Below are 15,771 nucleotides of genomic sequence, written 5' to 3' on the forward strand. Positions count from 1 at the left end.
CCATATCAAGAAGCAGCTGTTTATACGAAGTAGCTGTTCTAGACTTCCTGGCAATTCTGTGTGAAACAATAACACACACCCACTCTTTTGGAATAGACTCCTGAATTAATATTATCAGCACGTGGAGACTAAGGTCACCACAATTGATTTCTAATGCCAAATGTCAAACAGGTTAGTGACTGGACCTTGTTGAAAATTTGGGGATGCTAATCATCCCACTCCTTCTCCTCTCAATATTTGACTGATAACTGAGAGAATGATGAGGGACCTGATAAAGATGTGAAGCTTTGTTTCTGGCCAGAGAGTACCTAGTAACCCCAAAATACAGGCTTTTGGAATATGTTGACAGATATGATGTAGCTTTGGCCTGAGCCCAAAGAGAAGCTTCCATCTTCCTCTCTGTACATTTTAACCTAGAGAACTGCCTATGAAGAGAGATGGGTCTGTATAGCATTCAGCCATTCAACAAGCATTTGCTAAACCCCTGCTAAATGCCGTGCACTAGGCTAGGTACCAGGGATACAGCAGTGAACCAAACTGACAAAAACTGCCCGTCCTCATGAAGTAAAGTAAATTATATAGTTTGTTAGAAGGTGATAAGAGCTATGGATAGAAAGTAAGCAAGATAAGAGAGATGGGGAACGAAAGGTGGAGGTCAGGGAAGGACTCCACAAGAAGGTGATGTGTGAGCAGACACGAAGGAGGTGAGGATGTGAATCATGTGGATATCTGGAAGAAGAGCATTCTAGGCACAGGGGACAGCAAGTGCAAAAGTCCTGAGGTGAGAACGTACCTGGAGTGTTCAAGGAACAGCAAGAGCCAGTGTGGCTACTGTGAAGTGCATGTATGTACACACTAGGGAGAGAGAGTAGAAAGAGGAGATGAGGGTAGAAGTAGTGGAGGGTCAATTCATGTGGGGCCTTGCAGGCCTTGTCAAAACCTTGACTTTTCCTCTGACTATTTCGTGAGGAGCCACTGGCAGGTTTTGAGCAGGGGAGTGACATGACCTGATTCTTGTGCTAAAGAAATTACTCTGGCTACCATGTTGAGAATCTACTATAGAAAGTGAGCATGGAGGCAGACAGATCAGACAGGAGGCTGCTAAAATAACCCCGTGATAGGAATGCCTGGAGGTAGAAGAAGGGTTCAAATTCTGGTATTATGTCCTGAAAGCAGAGCCATCAGAATTCCATTGGATGGGTAGTGAGAGAAAGTGAGGAGTCAAAAAGGACCCTAAGGTTGTGGACTTGAACAACTAGAGTGATGAGCTCAGCTTTACTGAGATGGAGAGGAGTTTGAGAGAAAGACCAGGAGTTCAGTGTCAGATATGATAAGCTTGGGGTGTCTATCAGATATCCATGTGGAGAAGTCAGGAAAACCATTAGATATTCAGGTTTGCAGTTCAAGGTAGAGGTCCAGGGTGGAGATAGGAATGTAGGGAGCATGAGCAGATTCGTGGTGTTTAAGACCGGATGGCATCACTGGGGGAGAGGGTGTAGATGAGGAAGAGAAGAGGTCCAAGGATGGAACGCCAGGATGCTACAACCTTCAAAGGTCAGGAGAAGGAGGAAGAACCAGCATACAAGAGTGACAAGCAGCAGCCAGGGAGGGAGGAGGGAGTCATGTGACCTGGAGCCAAGTGAAGAAAGTATTTCAAAGAGAGTAGAGTGTTAGATGCTGCTGATAGGTCAATGGATCGAATCAAACGGAGACTTGAATTGATCTTTGGAGTCAGCAACGTAGAAGTCATTGGTGACCTTAACAGGTGTCAGTGGGGCAAGCAGCCTGATTGAAAGAGCTTTAAGGCAGAATAGGAGGAGAGAGACCCTTGCTACTTGAAGCGTGGTCCTCAGACCAGCACCATCTGCATCACTTGGGAGCTTGTTAGAAGTGCGGGATCTCAGGCTCTACCCCAGGCATACTGAATCAGAAGCTGCAATTTAACAAGATGCCCAGGAGATTCACATGTGCACTAAAATTTGAGAAGCCCTGGCAGAGATTCCCCTTATATCGTAGAGAGAAGAACAGTAGAACAGTAGCTGAAGGGAGAGGTAGGGTCAAGTGATGTTTTTGTTGCTGTTGTTTGTTTTTAAAGATGAGAAAAATAATAGTATGTTTATAGGCAGATGTTTACCTAGCCAGTAGCAGCCTGGCGGACAGTTCTGTCCCCAGCAAGACAAAGACAGAAACAAGAGCCAGGCTCAAAAGGCCTTTTATCACATCATGGCTCCACTCTGTGGATCAGAGTGGGTATCAGACTTTCCATCCTAGAGTCAGATAAATTGCTCCTCCCTTCTCCTGCCCAAGGAAAGGCAGCAGAAACCACCTTTCTCAGGGCTCAGTCCTGCCGAGAACATTGCTGCTCAGCTTAGTAGTTTTTATTCCCTTTTATTCTAGGTTTGGAGGGTGGCCGAGCCTTCTTCAATGCAGTCAAAGAAGGAGACACAGTGATATTTGCAAGTGATGACGAGCAAGATCGCATCTTGTGGGTCCAGGCCATGTATCGGGCCACCGGGCAGTCACACAAGCCGGTGCCCCCGACCCAAGTCCAGAAACTCAACGCCAAGGGAGGGAATGTGCCTCAGCTGGATGCCCCCATCTCCCAATTTTGTAAGTAAATATGCCATTTCTTAGAAATAGCTCTGTAGAGTAAAGTAACTCTTCCAAAATTGAATTAGAAAATCTAGTTGCTTTTATATATTAAGGATTCATAAAATCGTGTTTGCTAAAAAAAAAAAATAGTGAATTCAGAGGGGAAAAGTTGGGACAAAAATGTTAGATGCAAGTAATTTTAAAGTGCAATACTTGACATTTTCCCCCAAGGACTAAACAAAGGAAAGTATAATTTAGGTGGATTTTGCTCTCTTGGTTTTGGCGAAAGTTTGGAATTCACAGCCAGACATATATTTGTTTGAGTCCTTCAAATATAGTAGATTATGTATGTCCTTGCCTCGTTTCTTCCTATTAAAAGTAATTTTAAAATAGGGCTTGATGTGAAATAAATTTAAATCTGCAACTTGAACGATTTAAAAATAAATGATGGCATTATCACATGTAGTGGGAAAAAAACAAAAAACAAAAGAACTCACATGCTACCTAAAATCCCACTCTGAGCTAAAATACCAGGACCCAATACGAAACCATCTTCTTAATCATATTCCAGTTTCTTCTCATCTTATCTCTGTGTCTGTTTGAATTTCTGGCCCCTTTGCCACGTCTTCTTCCTACCTAGGACGGTTTTTATCTCCCAACACTTTGGGACACAATGTAAGGTGAAAGCTAGCATATCCTTGGAGACACTTGCTAACATGAAGAAAAGGGAAACATAAAGCATCCAATAACGTCATTCATTTTAGTTACAAACATTAACCCTAAATAGAGACATTGCCTCAGACTGAACATCAAGTCAATTAGCGATAACTCAAGGACAAATAATTTTTAGCAGTAATCATGGTGGTTCCTTACTTTAGCATGGAACCCACTCATTCAGTCTAGTTCATTGAGCAACTCTCTAGGCTATGAGACACACTGAGGAAGAGGGCAGACGAGGTCCCTGCTCTCAGGACACCTGCACCCCAGTGGTGCAGCAAACAAGTCAACAAGTGAAAGAGAAAGTTTCAGATATTGAGAAACACCATAAAGAATGTCTTGCAATGGTCGCTGAGTGGGGAGAGGGGATATTAGACAGATGATCTGAGCTTAAGCCCAAATCATAGGGAGTTGGCCCCGCAAATATCTGCAGAAGGAGAACTGCAGCAGAAGGGAAAGCAAGTACAAAGACCGCGCAGCAGAAACCTGACCTTAACACAGTGCTTTCACATGGCCTCTCTCCTGCTTCTCTTAAACAAAATATGGAGATGGATGTAGCTTTGTAGCTACAGCAACTAAACAGAGGTAAATTCTCTTTTCAATGAATTCCACTGCCATGTCCATTTCTGTCTAACCAGACTATATTTTAAACCCTGTAACACCCTTGCTGATGGGGAAAAACTCTTTGGGGTGATACTGTCCATCAGGATCTCCCAGGAATTCCTGACCAGTACTGATGGTTTCCAAATTTATTAAAAAGGAGCCTTTCAGGCAAGGTGAATGGCAAGATGCATTCCCTCTGGAACGTTGTAGACAATCATGCAATTACCATGGGTTTCCACACAGAAAGCCCTGAAAGAATGAGGAAGGGGTTGAGGAGGGACTCAGGGGAAAAGGGACAGCCTTCCTGACCACAGCCACCAAGTTCCCACTCTTCTTGTTTTCTCTAACATTTGTGGCATGTGGGTTTATTTGAGAGCAATAAAGAAAGAAGGCAACATCTCTTTTCTAATGGTTTAGTCATTGGTTGAGATAAAGCATACCCAATACAGTCATTTGCCACATAACAACATTGCAGTGAATGACAGAACCGCATATGTGACAGCGGTCCTATAAGACTAGTACCATAGAGCCTAGGTGTGTAGTAGGCTATACCATCTAGGTTTGTGTGTGTATACTTGGTGATGTTTGCACAGCAATGAAATCGCCTGACGATGCATTTCTCAGAACGTATCCCCATCGTTAAGTGACACATGACTGTATTTATTTAATTTTTTAAAAAAAATAATTCTGTGATGGAATCTTGCCATTCACCTTGCCTGAAAGGCTCCTTTTTAATAAATTTGGAAACAATACCTCCTATCATATCCCTCTGAAATGGATCTGTGTATCAGGGGGAAAATTTCCTAATTATAATCACCATCCAAATCAACCTCATAAAACATGTCTCAGGTGGTATTTGAAAATACTAGTCTTATTTCCAAAAAATCTCCATTTCCTCTGAAGTCATTTCAGCTCACATTCAGTGTCTCTGTCCGACCATCTGCCCAGATTAAGAAATTACTATGCAGCTTGTGATTGGCCCCACTTTTTCCTCAGTAGTATAGAGAAGAGGAAGGACATTCAGGGGTAAAATTAAATGGAGACCAGACACTGATTAAAAAATGGAGACTACTGGGCCAGCCTCAGTGACCTAGTGGTTAAGTTTGGCACACTCCACTTTGGCGGCCCAGGTTTGGTTCCCAGGCATGGACCTATACCACTTGACTATGCTGTGGTGGCAGCTCACATACAAAAAGAGGAAGATTATCAGGAGATGTTAGCACAGGGTGAATCTTCCTCAGCAAAAAAACAAAAAGGAGACTACTGATAGAGGCTGCTGAAGAGGGGATGGATGTCTCTTCATGGAAATACATAAGCGCTCTTGATTTAGATTTTTCTCTGTGGACAGGATTCATTTAGCTATGAAATTAAAATACCAGTCATTAGCCATCAACAGGAAGAGTCAGTTGAGTACACTCAAGCTGGATGTATGTCACTACCCTGATTGACATAGGGAACTTTTATTAAATGGGGTGTCCAAAGCAAAATTCTAGGGGTTAGAATTTGGAGTATGAGTGATACTATCCATAGAGAGCGTGTGAGGTAGAGATGACTGAGACGGTCAGATCATTCATGCCTCTGGGATTTACCAGTACCTCGTGGTGGAGCCACCTTCTTCTCTATTGTCTCCTTAATCACTACCCAGGAACAGAGGTTCTCCAGAGAGTGTGAGGCCCTGGTACACCTACCAGATTCTACAAGACCAAGGCCACCACTTTCAGTTCTGCAGATTGTGCACTGCAGGAGGCACTTTTCACATAGACAAAAATGGGAATGATGCCTGGTTGAGTTGTGCAGTACCCAGTCTGCACAACTGTATACCATAATCCTGTAATAAATGACAATCCTTACCCAGAGCTTCAATCCAATAGTGTTGAACCCAATAATCCCATGGTTACTTTACTACCCCTGAAACAGAGCCTCAATATTGCTCCAGATTCTATCTATTGCTAGTTTAGGCACTTAATAAAAACTGCAGCCAGCGTGCCAGCAAGTGAGATTTCTCTTCCAGTAATTTAGAAACCAGGAGAAGAAACCAGTCGATTTTAACCAACCCAACCTTCTGCACCTGATCATTTGCAGTTAGGGATATGGAAAAATGATGAGAAAGATCAAAAAAGGAACCAGGAATTTTACATTCTGTGGTGTCCCTGAGTAGTTATGCCTAACAACCAAAAAATGGCTGGGGGGAAGGGAGTATATCATAATTTTTGGTGGAGTCTGCCACAGAATGGTGCTTATGGCACAGTTAGTTCACAGCTGTATTTAATTTGTTGAGTTCAAACTACCACGATTAAACAGATGAGGCCTTCTATATGGTAACTCAATCAAACTTACAGTGTCGGTTCATACTTAGGGTGACCACCTCATTCAGATTTGCCTGTGACTTCCCTGGTTTTAGTACTGCACGTCCTGTGTCCCCAGAAAGCCCTCAGTCCTGAGCAAACTGGGATAGCTTGGTCACCTGATACTACAAAGCAAGGTTCTAGAAATATAAAAAACAATCACAACATAGTAATAAATAACAAACTTTGATCCCTCACTTCCCTTCGGTTCTCAGTCTATACATTGATTTGTTTTCATTGTCACATCGCAAACATTAAGTCCACCACGATTCTCTAACAAAAAGAGTAAAAACGAAGTCAAGTATTGCATTTTAAAAAGGTTACCTTGACTTCCAAAAGGTAAGGGTCATTTTCAAAAACTTAATTCTGTACGTATCTCATGAAATCCTGTTTTTGAATATTTGCCATTCTCGCAAGTGAATAATTTTTAACAACTTCTCAATGAGTCAGCTTTGCAATCAGTTTATTAGTATTTCCATGGCAAAGGGAAACTACAGAGAAATGGGAGAGGTTTTTTGGGTAGAGAAAAATAAACACTCCAGTCTTGTCATGTCGCTGTCTGCTCAAGGGGACCTTGAGAATGGAATATTTTACAGCTTGGGAAGCTTGGGAGTAATTGTGAGTTTATTTGAGTCTTTCTAAATTCAGTGTAACAGACTTCTGGGTGCAGCTTTTATTTCTTGGATTTCAAAAGCTCAATTTCAAAATGAAAAGACACGTCTAAGAAAGAGTGGAGTGGAGTATTTATATGGAATTGTAAAACCAAACAAACAAAAAATAGATCCTGCTATTCATTCGTTTCTATGTGACTCTACAATGATTTGGGGAGGGTTCCACCAAACTTTAAAACTTATGTTCTTTTGTGGTTTTTTAGGTGTGTGTTGTTGTTGATTTAATTTTTTCCCTTTTTTTGGTGAAAACTTGAAAATATTGTCAGTGCCTACCTATACAACTTTTTTAAACAAATACTTTCAATTTTCCAATTTTTAAGGCCAATGTTGCTTACCTTGGAAACGATGTCCAAATCTGTAGTTGAGAGTCGCCACGATTTATTATGCCACGTGGCCTCTCGTTGAGACCCTTGGTCCTAGTCCAATCAGTACCTCTGTTCTCATTTGGAGTGGGGGGAAGGGGTATTTTAAGTTTTGCTATTTGGTCAATGATTATTTGATATATCACCTGCAATGAGTCTCATTTTAATGTCTGTTTCTCAACTAATAACTGTTAATCACATCATAGATCCCCAAAGTTGGATGTTTTTGAGAATTGTTCTCTTTTTGCTACCACCTGAACAGTTTTCAACAGTTAGGGGGGTCTTGGTTACTGTTGGTTTGGGGGGTTGATTTTGGTTTTGGTTTTGTTTTGTTTCATTTAAGTTTCCTTGTTCAATCTTTGCTCGAACCCAAGAACTTTAGCTGCTAGGTTCGATTCCTGTCTGCTTTCCTGAGCCTTGTTGCTAGTCTTTATGTTATTCTGGTTTGTTCCTTCTTACCCTGCTAACTTCTAGCTGGACTGAAGGGTAAGTGTTCCCCCATAGCTAGCACAGCTCAGATAATCAGACTAGATTATCTGACACCTGCAATGTGCTTCCTCCCTCTCCTCTTAAATCTTCCTCATGTCTAGACTTTGTAGTAAAACTTTTCATGTTATTTTCCTGACCTTAGGTTTGAAATGTAAGCTTCCATACTGAAACTAGGATGCATGTGATGTGTGCATAATTGCCTCCTCTCCTTGGCTTTCATATTGGCATCAAATGATCCTCTGAGTAAAGCCAACCAGTAACATCTCCTAATTTTTTTCATTCCAAGAATATTAATTAACATTACAACGAAATGGCAAATAATGCCTTTGTTTCATGGAATTCACAGCTACCTGACTGCTTAATGCCTGAAAACAGATCATTTTGCACTCTGATAATGCGTTGTTGTTGTTTTTCCTCTCCCATTCCAAAGATTAGAATGGTCATGTCCCAAAGGTGTGGTAACCATGGATACCTTAACAAATAGAAAGGTAGGGTAGGAAACCCAAAGATGTTAACTGAGCAAGACTTCAAGAAATTACAGAATACGGTTAATAAAATAAATGCATTATCTGAACACTAAAGAATTCATTCTACCTGGCTTGAGGATATGCTGTAAGTGAGACCCAATAGAGGATTACTTTTAAAAGGAGAGCTCTAATACATGGGACCGCCACACACAAAAACAGGAAATTCAGGACATGATTGAGTCCATGTAGCTTATTCACAAAAGCTTTGGATTCACAATCTCACAATGCCATGGAGGGTTTTGACCTCTGGTCTCAAATGTCTCTCTGCTACTCCCCCAAGAACAATGACAACAATAACTTTTTTGGCATCGTTTGTATTTGTATTAATTTTTCTAAAAATACACCTGTAAGAGAAAAAAGAAACTTGAATTTAAAAAAAAAATCTTTCTCTTCACTACTTGAGTTATTAATAAAAGTGAGTATACAGTTCCTTTATTCATGTAGGAAAAAACTGTCCACCAAAAACATGCTGAGGGAAGACTTGACATTCGAGGGAGCTAGAAAAATTGGTCAAGAGAGCAGGCAAATATGTACTTGAATATTCTGAATGCTAATTTAGAAGTCGTAGGTTGTATCATTTCTCCTGACCGTTTAATAATAGTCCTTTCTTCTAATTCTTTTTGTTTCTTTCTTTAATCTGCTTTCTTTTCCCCTTTCTTTCTCTTTTCTTTTACTTTGCATAAATGTGCCCCTGGCCAGCAGACAGATTTTTTTTCGCCACTCCAAGCAGATACTTAATTTAACTTTACTTTCCTTTGAATGTCTGATGAGGCATTTTTAAAAGCTTGCCATAGAATGTGAACTTAGTGGGAATTTAGGATTTTGCTATACTTTTTTTAAAGAATGAAAGGAAGGGTGGATGAAGAGATGACTGAATGAACTTTGTTCTGAGCGAATTTACATGTATTTGCACAACAACGCCTTGCTATCCTAGTAGATTTCCAAGTAGTCGTTTGCCTTAATTCCTTTCTATAATTTTATCTCATGAGATTTTTGCTATATCTTCTTGTATTGTCAACTTGCAGTTGCTACATTGCAGGAATGCAATATCAAAGAATTAATTCGACATTAACTTAATTTCCATGGCCCCAAACCACACTGCAAATCACTTTCCTTCTCATTGTAAAAGTAAATAACTTCTTAAAAGACTAGACTCCCACAATGAGGTCCAAAATTTTCCACACACCATGATATGATCTAAAGACCATATTAAATGAAGGTTTATATTTTTGTTAACTACTTCAAACACATTTAACATATTATTCACTGATCAGCTGAGTATTTTCATGTCATATGGTGATTTACAGTAAGATACATTATTTATTAGTCAACTCAAGAAAATTTATTTTTGTTCATGTTGCAGGGAACATAAAAGCATCATCAAGTACTCTTAATTAATTAATTGAAAATATAATAACTACTGCAGGAAAAATTACAAATCACTTATTTGTTTTGAGATCATTGACAAAATCTCTAAGATTTTTACTCAAAGCAGCTGTCTTATAAAGAATTATAAAATTAACATTGAAATAAACATCATGTGTTTTATCCCCTTGAGTGTATTGCTATAATAGTTTCAGGTTCAAGATTTCTGCAATATACAATGTGGCACTTGGTAGCTTCTGAAGAGGCCATCCTCTCACAGCCATGCAAGTTAGCTTGATTTAGTCAAAGGGACTGTGGAGGAATTAAGTTGTTTCTCAAGGGCAGCAGGCAGAGGAAGCCCAGTCTTTTGCTTGCTGTGCAAAGCTTAGGCAGGGGACAACATCCCCTGGTTACTTGATCATGCCAAGAAAAACTCTTCTAGAAAAATCCATAAACAGCCAGCTGCCATCAATCATTGTCATTTCTTTATTTCATGTCTTCTGATGAGGTTGACTACTGTCATTGTTCGTTATTGTCCAAACCATACGTTCACTCTTGTACTGTCAAGCAGATATGACAAGCACACATTTTCCATATAAGAAAGATACAAAGTCACCTTTTAATTTGCAGTTTGAGTTCACAATGACTTTAGAGTTACATCAGCTATTCTCTTGCCTCTAGCATCCATCAGGAGTAACAACAACGATAACTGTGCTCTAAATTTCAGTGATAAAACAGCTACCTCTAGCTTATCATAAAAGGGATTCACTAGAGAAAGAAGCTTCGCTCAGACAACTTATTAACAATACAATCATAGTCATTTTCAACAGCAGAATTTCTTTTTCCCTAGCCTATAAAAAGTTCCAAAATGTAATATTACAAAATAAAAAGAGAGATTTGACCTTTTGTCTTCATTCCCTTAGTTGTTAGAATAATAGGGAAATCTCAATAAAATGATAATTTGAAAGCTATATTGTTCCCCCCAAGAAAATTACATTTATTTGGTAGACCTTATTGTAAACTTATCTAAAAATTTTCATATCTGAAACAAGATCACATAAATGTGCTTGCTATTAAGACAAGAGATCATGAAAAATATTATATATTTTTTCCCCTTGTGAGGGAGAAGAAGAAAAAGAATATCAAACATGAACTGAACCCAAACATCATGATTAATTAAAGAACAACATTAGTGGCAGGGTGGTCAATTAGCAACATCGCTTGAATTTTAATGCAGTAGATTAAATGAGAGTATACAACCCACATAAACCTATGACTTTAGGAACTGGTATTTTGCCAACATTCCTTCAATGCCAAATCAAAATGATATCTGAGCAAACTTGAGGTAAAGGTTTTGATTAGTTTCCACTTGAAAGTGTCCCAGCCTTCCATATGTCTGTGTGTCCATCAGCCCACTTTTGTGTCATGGGTCCCACTCATAGTGCTTTAAGTTTCTTAGTGTAGTTTAGGTCCATTTAAGTATAAGTTTTATTCATCGAAGCTTAGTCTGAAGTTAGTCTCTTCTGCCCATTGCTAGAAAAGACTTCAAAATCTTTATGGAATTAAACCCCAGAAGTAAAACAAGTAGCATTGTTTGGAAGATGTGTTGAATTATGCCCTACCTGCAGAATTTCTAAAACGATGCAGGCCGTTTTCAGTGCATCTGGAGCCCTTGCCGACCAAGCAGGCCTTCAGGAACTATTCAGCCAGGTCTAGAAAAGGTAAGGGTTGAAGTCAGTTTTTAAAATGCAGTCAATCCTTGATTTCCAAAGCAAAAAGGAACACATATATCAATGAAAAAGAGCACTGGGATGTGTCTCCCAAAGCAAAGGATAATCCCAGCATCAGTGGAGTTTTAAGCAGCCACTTTACCCTCCTAATTCTATTTTGCTCGACCTAATTCAAATTCGTTTTCATTCTCTTGACACATGCCAAACATTGGCAAAGGAAGTGATCCCAAGGTGTCCTGAATTCAGGAATTGCCTTTCTCCTACTTTTGCTCTGGGCTGTTTGCCCCCTGCTAATGTCAACATTGGAGTTTCCTTTTCTTTAACCAATCCATTCCAATTGTTTGTACAAGGGAAAATGGGGTTGTGAGGAGCATTTATTTTTTAATGTTCAACACTGCAGAAGAACAGACTGGGACAGTGCAAGAATGACTATGTGGTGTTGCTTGGGAAGCACCCACAAGTTCTTTGAAACAGAATTTGGAACAGCTGGACCACTGCAGTGTTTTATTTTAAAATAGACAACATATGTACTGCATATGGTCCTAGACATGTATGGAGACACAGGCAGACAATCTGAATGGTATCCAAAGACACCTGCACCTAGAATTCTGTTTCCTTCTATGAGATTTTTTTCCCCTAAGAGCACATGTTCCCACTTTTGGATTTGCAAGATACCATCTGAATCCCCATGTGTGTGACTCCTTAATAAAGTCATTGGGAAGTTTCCTGGGATCGAGGTGTCAGAGTAAGTCAGTTAATAACTAACTCCTAAGAACCTGGCTCCTCTGGGAGCTGGCAGGGGAAATAACAGATCAGAAACTTGCCCTCAACGAACATATTATCTACCAAGGGATTCAGTTGTATGTGTGTGTTCTGACCACAGAGAAATTGGAACATAACCCAGCAAAAACACGGAGAGGATGTAGGAATTGGTTACACAGGGGCAGAGGAGAAGCATAAAACAGAGATTGGGAAGGACTCCCAGCTTCCTAGAAACAATATGGTTTGAGAAGCGACTAACATTAGCTATAAATGTAGAAACATCCTTGGATCCCTAAGAACATTAAACAAACTGACTTTGGGAGCACTGAGAAGCCTGCCTGTTCATTGCTCAGGTTTGCTGAGCACTCACCATGTGCCAGGTGCTCAGGGGCTGTGCAGGTACTTCTCATCAGACCCTCTCAACAAACCTCTGAGAGTAAACTCAAATGCTCTTCTCGACTTACAAGTGAGGAAAATGAGACTCAGAAACACGAATCAACCTGCCTCACGTCCCATACCTACTAATGGCAAAGCTAACCTCAAATTCAGTCTTTATGATCCCCTAAGCCCACCCACTTAAGCACCTGCTATTCTAGCCAAAATAAATTGTTCCCGTTGAATTTGGTATATCAACATTCCGTAAAATCAAGAAATAGAAAATATTTGTTCAAAGATTGAATTTATGCATTTTGATGAAATAAATTCGTTATTTTAACACATGTATCGACTGCCCGCTGTGTACCAGGTACCGTTCTAGATGCTGAGAATATAGCAGAGAACAAAAATAGCAAAATCCCTGCTTGGATGGAGCTGAAAAATCATATCCCTTCCACTGACACCTTAAAATAGCATTCCCGGCCTCCCAGTCCTCTTTCTTTTTCTGAATATAATAAGCTCAATGAAACTCTCAAAGATTTCAAGGGAGCCAGCCACCCTTTTAAGCACTCTTAAGTTGTTGGAACCATTAAGATAATGAGCCTAATTCTGAGTAAATGCTGATTTTGTAGAAGCAAAATCCAGGGGCTGCTTGTTTTATTTGCTGGCAATTCCCACTGCATTAAGCTCCGTCCCACATGAATAGAAGGTGTGCAAGGGATTGTAAAGATCATTAAGTGACGGTGACAGCGGAAAGGGAACTGAAAGATCAGCTCAGTTTACACACAAGGAAACTGAGGCTCAGAGAGATCAACGACTCAGCCAGCATCCCACAGCCATTTGAAAACAGAGCTCACACCAGAATCCAGACCTAAATCAGAACCAGGCTCAGTCTACGTGTGGACCGAGAGAGAGGGAAGAAAGGGAAAAGGAATTTTGATGTTGATAGGATAACTTTCTGAAAAGGAAAACAGGCTGATTTGAAGCATATTTTTCTGTGAGCCTGCTTTAAAGCGTAAGTGAAAATGAAATTGTTCTTTAGACTTACTCTAAGCCAAAAATTAGCACGGTGAATCTGTATTGTGATGGAATGAGGAGGCGGGGAGTGGGTCTGCATCCAGGTCTCCACAGAGGCGCCAAGTCGCCTTTTCAGATCCATTTCCTGAGTGGGCAGCCAGGCAAAATAGTTCATCGCGAAGTTTTCAAGAGGTTCAACAAACAAAGAAAGAGTAAGAGACCTGAAACATGTGCCATATTTTTAGCAGCTACAAAAGAGCCCCTTTCTCTCTGAGCTAAATGACCGGTTGCACCATCGTAACTGAAGAGCAATAAAATAGCCGAGCCAATCTGGCAAAGAAGGCCGTGGCCGATTTGTCAGCTTGCAGCCTATTCTGAGAATCCTAGAGCAAGAAGCTAGTGCTAGCCAAAATGCCTCATCTATCTGTTCAAATTGGGAGGCACGGGGTGGGTGAGGCTTTTTATGAAGATGAAACAGGATGAGCAATTCGTGTACCCCACTCTTAGATTTTCCTGAATTAAACTGACCTTGGACTGACAGGATGGAGGTGACAGGGCAGAATCTGTCCTAAGGGATGGAGAGGTGCCTCTTGGATTGGAGGGGAGCCCATTCTGCCCAGGGAGACCTCAAGTTGGAGCAGGTTTAAGACACTTGCCTGGGACCAAAGGCAATACACACACACACACACACACACACACACACACACACACACACACACACTAGAAGCAGCTACATTTTTCCCCTAGCACCATCTTCCTGGCCACCTCTCTTACTAGCCATCTTGAGTCAAAGGAGAAATGTAGCTTGGAGACCAAACAACCCAACAAAAGAATCCTCTGAGATAAAGCGCCTAACCTCAAATTGAAAGCACTTTGCTGAAGACAAATCTGAGGCAATTAACAAAGCCAAAGGATTCTTTCAGATTCTCTAAAATAATTCCTGCACATGTGACATCCCTTCCAAAAGCTTGTGTTTTATCATCCTAATGGAGCGATTTGGCTATTAAAATGCACATTCTTCAGCTTGCCTTCTGGAAACCATTCTTTCTGTGTGTCTTGGGCATAAACAACACATCCTGTTCAAACACTGACCACTTGCTGCTTCTATAAAAAATGACTGAAGATTTTAAAAATCTAACAATAAAGGGGCATAAATCTGACAACCATGCATTTATATTTGAATGATACACAAAATCAATAGTTTGAGGAGAATTCATCATCTTAAGGTCACACTGCGACCATAACCCCAGTTTTCAGCCATACCCCAAGCATGGAGGGGAAAGAAGCTGCCTGGGCTGAAGGCCACATATGAAAATACTATCCAAACACTCTCTCAAGTCAGAAATTGATTTCTCCCATGACCTGACAGCATCGCTGCTCCCTGGCAGGTCCCCATATTCCAGAAGAGTATTGCATGCAAGGGGATGCATAAGTTCTTGCTTGATTTGATATAAGATTCCTTTTCTTTGCAGTCTGCACATCAAGAGAGTGAGTAAATATGAGGTGGAGTGAGCCGATTCCTGTAATGTCTGGGACGTTCATTCCTACCTCTTCAGGATTTGTTTGGTTGAATCCTCTGAGTTATTTTGCCGATTGAGTATAGAGTATTTTAGTTACACATATTGAGCTTAATTAGTTAGCCCTTAGGAGGTTTTTCCTCCAACCTTCACCCTGTAAGGAAAAGTGTGAATACATTGAGACTATTAATGCACAATAAATGGCAGATCATAGCCCTCGCTGAGTAAATTTATTTCTCTCTTTCATAAGCTTTGCTGACTGAGTAAGCACACTATAAGGCAATGTTCTTGGCTATCACAAACTAAATTCCCATTTAACTTATTCTCCAGGTTTCAATGAAAATCTTTTGTTATTATTTTTTTTTAATTTTAGAGGGCGGGGACCCAAACCTTTTGTGAAACCAAATTGGCCATGGGGATTTGGAAGGGGAGGATACGAATATTGTCACTTTGCTGAAAATCAGCATAACCCTTTTTCCAGATAACCCCAATAATTGTAGAGAAATTGCTCTAGACATAACCACTGGAATGGCAGAATCTATTAAAAACCTAAAAAGCTAAATAGGCTTTTATAAGCAAAGATCCGATCTGCTTTCAGTGTTTGGTGAAATGCAGGCGAAGTTACCGGCGTGTGCTTAGTTTTTAAAGAACAACATAAATGCACTGGAGTTGTGATCATTTGATAAACATGTTGATGCC

At 40.3% G+C, this 15,771-nt stretch overlaps 1 protein-coding gene across 1 annotated transcript in view; it reads left to right on the forward strand.

Annotated features, from left to right (window-relative positions):
* CADPS (calcium dependent secretion activator) overlaps positions 1-15,771 on the forward strand; it is a 433,248-nt gene that overhangs the window by 281,137 nt on the left and 136,340 nt on the right. The window contains exons 11-12 of the mRNA XM_046679760.1: positions 2,398-2,610; positions 7,765-7,776. Of these exons, the coding sequence (XP_046535716.1) occupies positions 2,398-2,610; positions 7,765-7,776 (225 nt within the window). The remainder of the gene's footprint in view (positions 1-2,397; positions 2,611-7,764; positions 7,777-15,771) is intronic.

The sequence above is a fragment of the Equus quagga genome, chromosome 1 (genome assembly GCF_021613505.1).
Source record: "Equus quagga isolate Etosha38 chromosome 1, UCLA_HA_Equagga_1.0, whole genome shotgun sequence".
In the NCBI taxonomy this organism is placed as follows: Eukaryota; Metazoa; Chordata; class Mammalia; order Perissodactyla; family Equidae; genus Equus; species Equus quagga.